This window comes from Delphinus delphis, chromosome 6 (assembly GCF_949987515.2).
Source record: "Delphinus delphis chromosome 6, mDelDel1.2, whole genome shotgun sequence".
In the NCBI taxonomy this organism is placed as follows: Eukaryota; Metazoa; Chordata; class Mammalia; order Artiodactyla; family Delphinidae; genus Delphinus; species Delphinus delphis.
This window is the reverse complement of record NC_082688.1, coordinates 83811352-83826201: the sequence shown is the minus strand read 5'-3', so window position 1 is coordinate 83826201 and position 14850 is coordinate 83811352. Positions and strand designations below refer to the sequence as shown.

The following is a 14850-nucleotide window of genomic DNA, read 5'->3' as shown; positions in this document are numbered from 1 at the left end:
TGTGGCCTCTCCCTTTGCGGAACACAGGCTCTGGACGCGCAGGCTCAGCGGCCACGGCTCACGGGCCCAGCCGCTCCGTGGCATGTGGGATCTTCCTGGACCGGGGCACGAACCCGTGTCCCCTGCATCAGCAGGCGGACTCTCAACCACTGCGCCACCAGGGAAGCCCCCATCTCACTCTTAATTGAATACAGCAGGCACGGTCCTGCCTTGATGTTTTGATGATTGTGACTCTGTCTTCTGGTCAGCTCTTTCTGTGGGTATCTGCACCGTTTACTCTCTTACTCCTTTCAGGCCTTTCCCTAAATGGTACCCTCTCAAAGTTTTCCCTGACCACCCTGTCTGAAATTGCAACCTTCTGCACCCTTGCATCTTTTATTCCCACAACCCGCTTTTCTCCATAGTGCTTCCTACCTCCTTTGTACTATATAATTATTTATGTATTTAATTTGTCCCATCAGAATGTTCACTCTGAGGGGCAGGAATTTTTGTTCATTTTGTTCACTGTTGGCAGTACCTAGAATAGCACCAAATGTGCAAATGTATAATGAATGGGAATAAAGAAGAAAGAATGTGGGTAGAGAATCAGAGAGGTTTAAGGAACTGTTTGTGGGAAATGAATGTGTTCTTTTTTGATTTTATAAGAGTTATGAAGCAGGGTACTAACTGAGAATGGAGTGGGTTAGAAGGGATGGTTAGAGTTTTGAGGAAAGCATAGGATGTATAAAAAGTCTGCTTGGAGAGTGGAAAGGTGAATTGTCAGAATGTGATAAAAGATTGCTGGATAGAGTTGAATGCACTTTTGTGGTTTCCTGAAATAGAATGTTTCTCATGTAAATCAACAGAACATAGCAATGTTAAGCTCTAACACAGAGTAAGGAAATGTGACGTGTAAATGCTTAAAGTTTTTAGAAGGGTAGAATTTTGTTTTGATTTGTTTTTAACACTGATCTTTATAGTATTTTATTTGCAATTGATGTAGAATGTGCCCTAATTTAAAGTAACATTCTTTTTTTAGCCTTACCAATAACTCTCGGATTGTGGGACTCCTGGCTCAGCTGGAGAAGATCAATACTGAATCTACAGAATCAGATACTGCCAGATATGTTACATCAAAAATTCTTCATCTGGCTCAGAGTCAAGGTAAACTTTAATCTCTTGTTTTTGGAATGCTTTCTTAATTCTTTAAAAGTAGATGCTAAGAATGTTCAGACTTTTGATAAATACATGGTTATGTAAAAATTGAAGTTTCTCCCATAGACTCAAGAAGTAGAAAAGTGAATAACTGTGGAAGAAATTGATCTTCAAAGCATTGTTTCTAAAAAATTATTATGAGTTTACTTATGTATGAATGCCCCCCTTTCCCCAATTTTCAGACAACACCTAATTCCAGTACTACTTTTTCTAGAATGTTGACAAAAAGATGGCAGGTATTATGTTGGTTATTAGTGTTGTTCCCCACTTTGAAATGCAAGCCCTGTCATTCAGTGATTGGGTGACCTTAGGGAAGTTTTGAATCTCTAGGACTTAGCTGCACCATCTCTGAAATAGAGATAAGAGATATCATGTAATTATCATGTAATTTACATGAGAAACATGTAAAAATAATGTTAAAAATGTTCAATAAATGATGTCTGTAATTAGGCATAATTTATCTGTTTTATGAAGCTAGTACTACTTAGTTGGTATCAAAACCTTGACAGAGTACAAGAGAAGAAAAGTATTAACTTTGCACTTAGGAACCTAAATTTGAAAAATCCCAAATAAAACATTAATGAATTAAGTCCAATTATAATATCAAGAAATATATCAGTATAGCATTATTTGGACAGGTTGAATAAAACCCATGTGATTACCTCAATAGGAGCTAAAAAAGAAATTTAAGATTCCAAAATCTGTGCTTGATTAAAAAAAAACCTTGATTTTTCTTTTTCTAAATAAGGGTAAACCAGTAGCTACCTTTATATTTAACAGTGATACATTGAAGGCATTCTGTTAAAATTAAGATCCAGACAACTCACAATTATTTTAATTTATTTAGTTTTTTATTATTTCATTATTCTGGAGGTGTAGGTCATTGAAATATTGTGCTTATCAACTAAGGTAAATGTATAAGGATGGTCACTGTATTAGTGCAAAGATAGATAGGTGTACCGAGTATATTCACTGTATTCGCATATGAAATAACTCCTTAAAACAAAACAAAACACCCCAACAAAAACAAAGAAAACAAATTCTCCAAACCTATAGATACTACTTGCGTATAATTGCTCTCACCACTATAGACTCTTCCCATCATAGTCTAGAAGTCCCGACTCCAACATCACTACTGAAAATGCCCCTAGTCATACCACTACCAGAGATTGTCCTTTTCCTCACCCTGCCACCCACAAATGGGAGAGCCAGCCCCTGAATACTGCCCCCTGGGGTTGTATAATACAATGACTCTGTTTATAGTTAACACAGTGTAAATTACTAGTGAAAGATTGTCCCATCATTATTTATAGCATAATCCAGTTGTCTATCCATTTGAGAGAGAAAGTTTAGGAATTTACAGCTCAAAGAAGAAGAAATGCAAATAACCAGTATGAAAAGCTTCTTTACTTTCTTAAAAGTCAGGAACTACTAATGAAAACAACTAAGATATTTCTCACTACTTAGATTGGCAGAAATTAGAGAATGACAATATCCAGTGCCATTGAAGGCATGGAAAATAGGATATTCTTATACACTGTAGGTGGTGCAATAATTATTATAAACTTTGGAGGAAAGAATCTGGCAATGTTTATTAAAATTTAAAGTGCACCTGCTATTTTACTTAACACTTTCACTCTCAGAAATCTGAGTGAAATAAAAATCTTATTATATAAAAGAATATTTGGAGGTGTTTATTTCACTGTTTGTAAAGTCAAAGATCAAGAAACAACCTTAAATATCCAACTATGGAGAATGGTTGAATTAATTTTGATGTAGCCAAACTCTGGGACATTATAACTGCATTATACAACTATTATCAATAATAAATTATTTATGATATATGCTGTGGTTCATATGTGGAACTACAGACATACCTCAGAGATATTGTAGGTTCGATTTCAGACTACTGCACTAAAGCAAATATTGCAATAGGGTGAGTCACATGAAGTTTTTGGTTTCCCAGTGCATATTAAAGTTACGTTTACACTGTACTGTAATCTATTAAATGTGCAATAGCATATGTCTAAAAAAATGTACATACCTTAATTAAAAAATACTTCATTGCTTAAAATGTAAGCCCTCAGTGAGTCATAATCTTTTTGCTGTTGGAGTGTCTTGCCTCAATATTTAAGGCGGCTAACTGATTGAGGTGGTGTTTGTTGAAGGCTGGGGTGGCTGTAGCAATTTCTTAAAATAAGACAGTGAAGTTTGCCACACATACTCTTTCACGAATGATTTCTCTATAACATGTGGTGCTGTTTGATAGCATTTTACCCACAGTAGAACTTCTTTTAAAACTGGAATGAATCCTCTCAAACCCTACTGCTGCTTTATCAACTGAGTTTTTGTAGTGTTCTAAATCCTTTGTTGTCACTTCAGCAATCTTCACAAGGAGTAGATTCCATCTCAAGACCACTTCCTTTGCTTATCCATAAGAAGCAGCTCCTCATCTGTTAGTATTTTATCATGAGATTACAGGAATTCAGTCATATCATCAGGATCCACTTCTAATTCTAGTTCTCTTGCTGTTTCCACCACATCTGCAGTTATTTCCTCCTCTGAAGTCTTGAATCCCTCAAAGTCATCCATGAGGGTTGGAATCAACTTCTTTGAAACTTCTGTTTATGTTGATGTTTTAACCTCTTCCCATGAATCACAGATGTTCTTAATGGCATCTAGAATGGTGAATTCTTTACAGGTTTTTAACTGACTTTGCTCAGATCCATCAGAGGAATCTCTACCTATGACAACTATAGCCTTATGAAATGTATTTCTTAAATAAGAAGACTTGAAAGGCAAAATTACTCCTTGATCCATGGATTGCAGAGTGGATGTTGTGTTAGCAGGCATGAGAACAACACTAATCTTGTATATCTTCATCAGAGTGACAAGGTGCATTGTTAGTGAACAGTCCCATTTTGAAAGAAATCTTTTTTTTTTCTGAGCAGTAGGTCCCAACAGTGGGCTTTAAAATATTCAACAAACCATGTTGGCCGACAGATGCGCTGTCATCCAGGCTTCATTGTTCCATTGATACAATACAGGCAGAGTAGATTAAGCATAATTCTTAAGGGCCCTAGAATTTTTGGAATTGTAAATGAGCATTGGCTTCAACTTCAAGTCACGAGATGCATTAGTCCCTAATGACAGAAGCTTTGAAGCCAGATATTGACTTCTCCCTAGCTATGAAAGTCCTGGATGGCATCTCTTCCGATATAAGGCTATTTTGTCTACATTGAAAATCTGCTGTTTCGTGTAACCAACTCACTGCAGCTTCTACATCACCACTTGCTCCTTTACTTTGCACTTTTATGTTATAGAGATGGCTTCTTTCATTGAGCCTCATGAATCAACCTCTGCTAGCTTTAAACATTTCCTCTGCAGAAAAAAGTATTCCATGCAAATGGAAATCAAAAGAAAGCCAGAGTAGCAATATTTGTATCAGACTTTAAAGGCCATTACAAGAGACAAAGAAGGACTTAACATGATGATCAAGGGATCAATTCAATTGTAAATAAATTTACACCCAATATAGGAGCACCTAAATACATACAGCAAGTATTAACAGGCATAAAGGGAGAAATGGACAGTAACACAATAATAGTAGGGGGCTTAACACTCCACTTACATCAAGGGACATATCATCCAGACAGAAAATCAATATGGAACCACTGGCCTTAAATGACACATTTAACCAAATGGACTTGATAGATATATATAGAACATTCCATCTGAAAGCAGCAAAATACACATTCTTTTCAAGTGCACATGGAACATTCTCCAAGATAGTTCACATGCTAGACCACAAAATAAGCCTAGGTAAATTTAAGAAAATTGAAGTCATATCAAGTATCTTTTATAACCACAATGTTATGAGTCTAGAAATCAACTACAAGGGAAAAAAATCTGCGAAAACCACAAATATGTGGAGGTTAAACAGTATGTTACTAAACAATAAATGGATCACTAAAGAAATCAAAGAGGAAATCATAAAATACCTGGAGACAAATGAAATGAAAATAATGGTCTGAAATCTATAGGATGCAGTAAAAGCAGTTCTCAGAGGGAAGTTTATAGTGATACAAGCTTAGCCCAGGAAACAAAAATCTCAAATAACCTAACCTTACACCTAAACAAACTAGAAAAAGAAAGAACAAACAAAACCCAAAGTTAGTAGAAGGTAAGAAATCATAAAGATCAGAGCAGAAATAAATAAAATGACTTAAAAAAATTAGAAAGAATGAGTGAAAATAAGAGCTGGTTCTTTGAAAAGATAAAAAGATAAACAAAATTGATAAGCCTATAACCAGATACATCAAAAAAAAAAGAGAATGCTCAAATTGATAAAATCAGAAATGAAAAAGAAATTACAACTGAAACCACAGAAATGCAAAAACTCATAAGATACTACTATGAACAACTATATGCCAATAAAATGGACAACCTAGGAAAAATGGGTAAATTCTTAGAAATGTACAGTCTCCCAAGATTGAACCAGGAAGAAACAGAAAATATGAACAGACCAATTATCAGTGATGAAACTGAATCAGTAATTAAAACACTCCCAACAAACCAAGGTCCTGGACCAGATGGCTTCACAGGTGAATTCTGCCAAATATTTAGAGAAGAGTTAATACCTATCTTTGTGAAACTACTCCAAAAAATTGCAGAGGAAGGCATGCTTCTGAACTCATTCTACAAGGTCAGCATTACCCTGATAGCAAAACCAGACAGAGATATCACAAAAAAAGAAAATTACAGGCCCATCTCACTGATGAACATAGATGCAAAAATCCTCACCAAAATATTAGCAAATTGAATCCAACAATACATTAAGAGGATCATATACCATAATCAAGTAGGATTTATCTCAGGGATGCAAGGATGCTTCAATATCCACAAATGAAACAGTGCCACATTAACAAATTGAAGAATAAAAGCCATATAATCATCTCAATAGATGCAGAAAAGCTTTTGACAACTTCAACATCTACTTATGGTAAAAACTCTCCAGAAAGTGAGCGTAGAGAGAGCATACCTCAACATAATAAAGGCCATATGTGATAAGCCCACAGTTAACATCATACTCAGTGATGAAAACCTGAAAGTATTTTCTCTAAAATCAGGAACAAGACACGGATTCCTACTCTCACCACTTTTACTCAACATAGTTTTGGAAGTCCTAGCCACAGCAATCAGAGAAGAAAAAGAAATAAAAGGAATCTATATTGGAAAGGAAGAAGTAAAATAGTCACTGTTTGCAGATGACATGATACTATACATAGAAAACCCTAAAGATGCTACCAGAAACTACTAGAGTTCCTCAATGAATTTGGTAAAGTTGCAGGATACAAAATTAATATACAGAAATCTGCTGAATTTCCGTACACTAACAACAGAATATCAGAAACAGAAATTATGGAAACCATCCCATTTATCATCACATCAAAAAGAGTAAAACACCTGGGAATAAACCTACCTAAGAAGGCAAAAGACCTGTACTCTGAAAACTATAAGACACTGATGAAAGAAATTGAAGATGACAAAAATAGATGGAAAGATATACCATGTTCATGGATTGGATGAATCAGTATTGTTACAATAACCATACTACCCAAGGCAATGTACAGATTCAGTGCAATCCCTATCAAAATACCAATGGCATGTTTCACAGAACTAAAACAAATAATTTCAAAATTTGTATGGAAACACAAAAGACCCCAAATTGCCAAAACAATCTTGAGAAAGAAGATCAGAGCTGGAGGAATCACACGCCCAGATTTCAGACTATACTACAAAGCAACAGTAATCAAAAGAGTGTGGTATTGGCACAAAAAACAGACACATAGATCAATGGAACAAGATAGAGAGCCCAGAAATAAACCCAGGTACTTAATCTATGACAAAGGAGGCAAAAATATACGATGGAGAAAAGACAGCCTCTTCAGTAAGTGGTGCTGGGTAAACTGGACAGCTGCATGTGAAAGAATGAAATTAAAACATTCTTTAACGCCATATACAAAAATCAACTCAAATTGGATTAAAGATCTAAATGTAAGATTGGATACTATAAAACTCCTAGAGGAAAACATAGGCAGAACACTGACATAAATTGCAGCAATAATTTTTTGGATTCATGTCCTAAAGTAAATAAAAGCAAAAATAAATAAATAAATGGGACCTAATTCAATTTAAAAGCAAAAGACACCATTGACAAAACAAAAAGACAACCTTTTTTTTCTATTTATTGTGATGAAAAGGATCATCTAGTTTCCATTTCTACTGAATGGGAGAAAATATTTGCAAATGATTCGACTGATAAGGGATTAATATCTAATATATATAAACAGCTAATACAACTTCACATCAAAAAAAAAAACAGATAGCCTAATTAAAAAATGGGAAGAAGAACTGAACAGACATTTTTCCAAAGAGAAAATGGAGGTGGCCAACAGGCATATGAAAAGATGCTCAATATTGCTAATCATCAGTGAAATGTAGCTCAAAACCACAATGAGCTATCACCGCACACCTGTCAAAATGGCTATTATCAAATAGAACACAAATAACAAATGTTGGTGAGGATGTGGAGAAAAAACCCTTGTACACTGTCGTTGGGAATGTAAATTGGTGCAACCACTGTGGAAAACAGTATGGAGCTTTCTCAAAAAACTAAAAATAGAACTACCATATGACCCAGCAATTCCACTCCTGGGTATATATCCAAAAAGCCACAAAAACACTAATTTGAAAAATATATGCACCCCAGTGTTCATATCAGCATTATTTACAATTGCCAAGATATGGAAGCAACTTAAGTGTCCATCAACAGATGAATGGATGAAGAAGATGTGATATACACACACAAACACACGGACACACACAATGGAATACTACTCAGCCATAAAAAAGAACAAATTTGCAGCAACATGGATGGACTTGGTGGACATTATACTAAGTGAAATAAGTCAGACAAAGAAAAATACTGTATGATATCACTTAACTGTGGAATCTAAAATATATAACAAACTAGTGAATACAACAAAGAAGCAAATTCACAGATACAGAGAACAAACTAGTGTCACCAGTAGGGAGGGAGGGAGGGAAAATATAGTGGTGAGGAGTGAGAGGTACAAAGTATTTGATGTAAGATAGGCCATAAGGATATGTTGTATACCACGGGGAATATTATCTAATATAATATAATTATAACTAATATAATATCTAATATTAGTAAATGTTAACTGTGTGATAAAACTATATGTAATTTTTTTTCTTTCATGTTTTAGAAGAAAACTTTTTTTCCTACTTTTCAGAAAAAACAAGGAGAGAAATGACAGCCAAAGGTTCTACAGGAATGGAAGTTCTGCTGTCAACATTAGAGGTAAGTCACTGACATGCTTTAATTATGTAGCTGTTAATAGCAACCAATACTGAGAGAAAAAAAATTACAAAGTACAGAATTTTTATCCTAGAGGTAGAGCCAATGAATGGAAGTTTGTTTTCTTTTTTAAATTATTTGGAATGGGGATATAAACATTCTAACATATATTAGATAAACCTCTAAGTGTATTTCCCTAGGATTATAATGATAACCATATTTTAAATCTTAATATGCCATTCTAATTGGTAATAGAAAATAAAGCATTAGTTGGAAATAAATCTTTAGCTTAAAATAAATGATTGAGGGACTTCCCTGGCAGTCCAGTGGTTAAGACTCTGTGCTTCCACTGCAGGGGGCATGAGTTTGATTCCTGGTCATCAGGGAACTAAGATCCTGCATAATGTGTGGCATGGCCAAAAAAAAAAAAAAAAAAAAAAAGATTGAAATTGGAAATTCTCATTTATACTGTTAGTTATTCATTTATGATTAAGTTCACTTCATACATTGGTTGAATAACTATATTATATTGATATTAATTAAGTTTCAATGCTAGTATAACAGTTCGGGGTGGATCAGCAAGACAGAATCAAGATTTTATATTTTATTCAGTGCAATGTTAAAAATAAGGAGTGAGTGAGTACATTGTATACCTTAGACTTAAACAATGTTATATGTCAGATTATATCTTAGTAGAACTGGAAAAAAAATGATCAGGGAGTGAGTTCATGTGTGTGTGTTTTTTTTTTTGACTGTGCTGCATGGCTTGTGGGATCTTAGTTCCCTGACCAGGGATGGAACCTGTGCCCTCAGCAGTGAAAGTGTGAAGTCCTAACCACTGGACTGCCAGGGAATTCTCTTTTTTTTTTTCCTTTAATTGAAGTATAGTATTGATTTACAATATTATATTTTTTATAGTTTCAGGCGTACGGCATAGTGATTCAGTGTTTTTACAGTTTATACTCCATTAAACGTTATTACAAGATAATGGCTATAAATTCCCTGTGCTATACAATATATTCTTGTTGCCTATTTGTTTTATACTTAGTATTTTTTAACTCAGTTCTGTACCCCTAATGTGCCCCTCCACCATTTTCTCTCCCCACTGGTAACCACTAGTTTGTTTTCTGTATCTGTGAGAATGTTCCAATTTTGCTTTATACATTCATTTGTATTATTTTTTAGAGTTCTCATATAAGTGATAGCATACAATATTTGTCTTTCTCTGTCTGACTTGTTTCACTAAGCATAAAATTCTCTAGGTCCATCCACATTACTGCAAATGGCAGAATTTCATTATTATGGCTGAGTAATACTCTATTGTGTGTGTGTGTATATATATATATATATATATATATATATATATATATATATATACACACACCACATTTTCTTTATCCATTCATCTGTTTATGGATACTTGGGTTGCTTCCATATCTTGGTTACTGTAAACAGTACTGCTATGAACATCAGGGTGCATATATCTTTTCAAATTAGTGTTTTTGTTTTTTTCTGGATATATACTCAGGATGGGAATTGCTGGGTCATTCTGTAGTTCTATTTTTAGTTTTGAGAAACCTCCACACTCTTTTCCACAGTGGCTGCACCAATATACATTCCCACCAACAGTGTGCATGGGTTTTTTCCTCCACATCCTCACCAACATTTGTTTTTTGTGTTCTTTTTGATGGTAGCCATTCTGACAGGTGTGAGGTGATAGCTCATTGTTGTTTTGATTTGCACTTCTATAATAATTATCCTCATTGTACATCTTTTCATGTGCCTTTTAATTTGTTGAGACTTGTTTTGTGGCCTGGCATGTGATCTATCCTGGAGAAGGTTCCATGTGCACTTGAAAAGATTATGTATTCTGCTGTTTTGGGATGTAATGTCCTGTAGATACCTATTAAGTCCAACTGGCCTCTGGTGTCATTTAAGACTACTGTTGCCTTTTTGATTTTGTGTCTGATAAGCTGTCCAGTGATGTAAGTGGGGTGTTAAAGTCTTCTACTATTATGTATTATTGTCAGTTTCTCCTATATGTCTGTTAGTCATCACGAATTATTAGAGTAATGCAAATCAAAATCACAACGAGGTATCACCTCACATTGGTCAGAATGGCCATCATCAAAAAATCTACAAACAATAAATGCTGGACAGGGTGAGGAGAAAAGGGAACCCTCTTGCACTGTTGGTGGGAATGTAAATTGATATAGCCACTATGGCGAACAGTATGGAGGTTCCTTAAAAAACTAAAAATAGAACTACCATGTGACCCAGCAATCCCACTACTGGGCATATACCCAGAGAAAACCATAACTCAAAAAGACACATGCACCCCAATGCTCATTGCAGCACTATTTACAATAGCCAGGTCATGGAAGCAACCTAAATGCCCATCAACAGACGAATGGATAAAGAAGATGTGGTATATATACACAATGGAATATTACTCAGCCATAAATAGGAACGAAATTGGGTCATTTGTAGAGACGTGGATGGACCTACAGACTGTCATTCAGAGTGAAGTAAGTCAGAAAGAGAAAAACAAATACATGTTAACGCATGTATGTGGAATCTAGAAAAATGGTACAGATGAACCTGTTTGCAAGGCAGAAATAGAGACACAAACGTAGAGAACAAACGTATGGACACCAAGGGGGGAAAGGGGTGGTGGGATGAATTGGGAGATTGGGATTGACATATATACACTAATATGTATAAAATAGATAACTAATGAGAACCTTCTGTATAGCACAGGGAACTCCACTGTACGGTAGAAACTAACACAACATTGTAAAACAACTATATCCCCTCCCCCCCAAAAAAACTATAGGGTGCAAGATAGTTTTGTACAAGGGTGTATTGTACAACATGGGGAATATAGCCAATATTTTGTAATAACTAAATGGAAAGTAACCTTTTAAAATTGTATAAAATTTTTTAAAAATTAAAAATAAAAAACTGTATTTAAAAAAATAATTATCCCACTTCCCTGGTAAATGAGATAGAAGTGCAACTTCCATTCAGATTCCAGTGGCCTGAACTCAGTCATATGGCCCAAATGTAATTGCAAAAGAGCTGGAAAATGTGGTTTGGCTGTGTACCCAGGAAGAAGATGAACACTTAGCAATACTGCTCCTGCCGCAGTCCATTCTTTTCTTTAACAAATGTTTGTCTCTCATTCTTCCAACTCCGTCCCCAGTAAGCCAGTGGTCCAGTTAACACCCACAGTGCTAAGACAAGGGTCTCTGGTTAATGTGTGGTCCTTTTTCTGGTCTGGATTTGACTTTCTGGTTCCATTAGTCTCTGCCCTTAAATGGTGACGTAGACAACACTTATTCCCTTTTGGGAAGGGGAAGAACAAGAGTCCCATTCCAGTCACTGATACATTGCAATTCCGAAATTCCTCTAAATAAGCACTGTAAAATCCTTCTACTCTGGGGATGAGGCAGTTCCTTGAATAGGCCACAGTTCTGCTGTCTATGTGGTTTTCTTCATCCAAGCATTGCTTTTAGTAAGAGAAATATAACCAAAGTACAGTATTTAAACATTTTCTCTTATTAGATTGGTTGTTCAGACTTTGGGAAATAGTTACTTTTCTGCATTGTGGGTTGGAGTGTAAATTGCTCAGTGAAGAGCAAGTTAGTAATATCTACTATCAAAATAAATGCCCATATCATTGACCCAGAAATTCTAGGAATTTATCCCATGTACAGTTGTACTTGCTTCCCTGTAAGTGTACGTACTTAGTTTTGGTTGCAATTTTTAATAGCAAAAGATTAAAAAAATTTAAATATCCCATTGATAGGTGACTGGTTGCATAAACAATGGTATTGCCATGCAGTGGAATATATCATGTGGCCCTTAAAAAAGGGTGAAGAAACTATTTATTGACATGTAAAAATATCAGTATAAAAATAGTTATCTATAGAGCAGTAATACCATTTGGAGAAATAAATCTATGTATACATGTGTATTTACATGGATTACTTTTATGTGTGTACAGTATCTTGCTGGATGCACAAGAAATTGATAATGCAGTTACTTTTTGAGAGGGGAGCTCACTGGATAGTCACCATATATACATTGTAGTGCCTTTTATATTTTAATACATTTATTTGTATTGTCTATTTGGTAGAAGTTGACGAGTTCAAATGACAAATTAATTCCTGTTGATAATAAGAAAATAATAGCTCAGATGATTTCCAAAAAATTTTAAGGACGATAAGAGACTGAAGTGATGTGTGAGAATAATGAAAACCTGAATACGTTTATTCTTAGAGAAACCAAAAAGGTCATCTGTAAAATATAGGTGGTTCCCGACAGACAGAAAAAGTTTGGGAATCACAAATTTACAATGTTTTAATAAAGCAAATAAACTATTTATTTCAGAAAACGAAAGATCTTCAAACTACACTTAATATCTTAAGCATTCTTGTTGAGCTGGTGTCAGCTGGTAAGTTTTTGTTTCCTTTGGTGTAATTTCTGTTTGTAAACAATGATCAGAAATGCATCATGTGTACTTTTTTTTGGAATTTTCTGATACTCATACAGAGGCTATTCTGAGTATTGGAATTTGGAAGCGAAAATGTCATACTCTTGTTCTTGCTTTGTTTTTGGTATCTTCTGGTGTCCCTCAAACCCATGTGTTTTAGAGCCTTGAATGTAGAGTTTTGCATCACTTTTATTTACTGTCTGCGCTATTTTTTAAACTAACATAAATAAAATAAAATTTTATTTTGATGCTATTTGTTTGCTTTCTGAAGTCATCACTTTTAATACTTCTTTAAAGCTAACAGGTTGTGATATCTAATATGTTATAGAAGAATTTGCGATTTCAACATATTTCTTTCAAAAAACTTCTTAGGTGGAGGTCGAAGAGCGAGTTTCTTAGTCTCCAAAGGTGGTTCACAAATATTATTACAGATACTTATGAACGCCAACAAAGAATCTCCTCTGAATGAGGAGTTAATGGTGCAGATTCATTCCATTCTTGCAAAAATTGGACCGAAAGGTAAGGGTTTTGTTTGTATGACTCTCAGGTGGAACTGTTTTTGTTACATCAATTCTGTGTGCCTTGAAACTGGTAAATTTTACAATCTAAAATGCTACTGCTTTGTCTTGGTCTGAGTCATGGAATGCTTTTTACAGTCAACTAGTGACCTGCAAGAATTTAGGATCCTAAATTCCTGAGTAATTCTATTGCGTATGGTGGAAAAAGGAAGAAAAAATGCGTTAAAGTCAGAAGTGTGTCTTGGTGTGTGTGTCCCTGCATATATATGTTACAAAAGATACACATAACATGGATATTGTTGAGGCCAGAAGGAGGGAGTGTGGATGGGAATGCTTTGAGGAGCATGCAGGTAGAATGTGTTTGCTTTTCATTAATAGTCATCTTATAGTCACGTCTCAGTGCCTAAAAAGCTTACAGTCTAGTTAAGCTTTTAATCATAATCATATAAGAAAGTGATTACAGCTTTAATTATCTCAGATCAACTTTTAGTTGATAATATGAATTTACAATATTAGTTTTAGAAATTTCATTGTTTTATGACATTTCATTTTATTCAGAAGTTATATATGAATAAATTGTGTTTGTTCATTTTTTTTAAACAGACAAAAAATTTGGAGCGAAAGCTAGAATTAATGGAGCTCTAAATATAACCCTGAATTTGGTCAAACAGAATTTGCAGAATCATCGCTTGGTTTTGCCTTGTCTTCAGCTTTTACGAGTATATTCTGCCAACTGTGAGTATTTCAGAGCAGCTTTTAGTTAGCTCAGTGTTGTGAAGTTAACACAAAATGAAAATTCTGTACTTTAACTTCATAAGTCTCTAAAATTTGTGGACAAGGAAAGAGAATATTTAATATGGCTCTTTGTAATTCTAACCCCCCACCACAGAAGTGAGGTAGGGTAAGAAGGTGAGTTGACAAAATCTTCAGAATTCTCATTAATTCCCCCAGTTTGTAAAGGCATGTAGTAAGGGGGATGAGTAGGTGGCCTGTGGAGAAGATTTGGAGGAATATGAGGACATTGGAAGCTGGAAAAACTGCTATGCGTATTTGGATTTTCACAGATGAGAGGAAAATTGAGAAGGAAGGAATGTGGTGGCATAGTCACCTGGAGCTAATTCTCTTCAGTAATGAATAGGGAAGTAGCAGAACCGAAAATAAATAGCACAGGAGCCTCTGAGGAAGCTGGAGAAAACAGTAATCACAGGGAGAGAGTCTCAGATGAAGTGTCTCCCAATGGGCGTACACACACACAC

General features: G+C 35.1%; 1 protein-coding gene across 3 annotated transcripts in view; it reads left to right on the top strand.

The window, feature by feature from the left end:
• AGTPBP1 (ATP/GTP binding carboxypeptidase 1) overlaps positions 1-14850 on the top strand; it is a 169423-nt gene that overhangs the window by 43726 nt on the left and 110847 nt on the right. For 2 of the 3 annotated variants that reach the window (XM_060014980.1, XM_060014982.1), the window contains exons 3-7: positions 1019-1143; positions 8487-8581; positions 12974-13037; positions 13449-13595; positions 14198-14329. In XM_060014980.1, the coding sequence (XP_059870963.1) occupies positions 1019-1143; positions 8487-8581; positions 12974-13037; positions 13449-13595; positions 14198-14329 (563 nt within the window). The remainder of the gene's footprint in view (positions 1-1018; positions 1144-8486; positions 8582-12973; positions 13038-13448; positions 13596-14197; positions 14330-14850) is intronic. The other variant, XM_060014981.1, reaches the window with a different exon arrangement.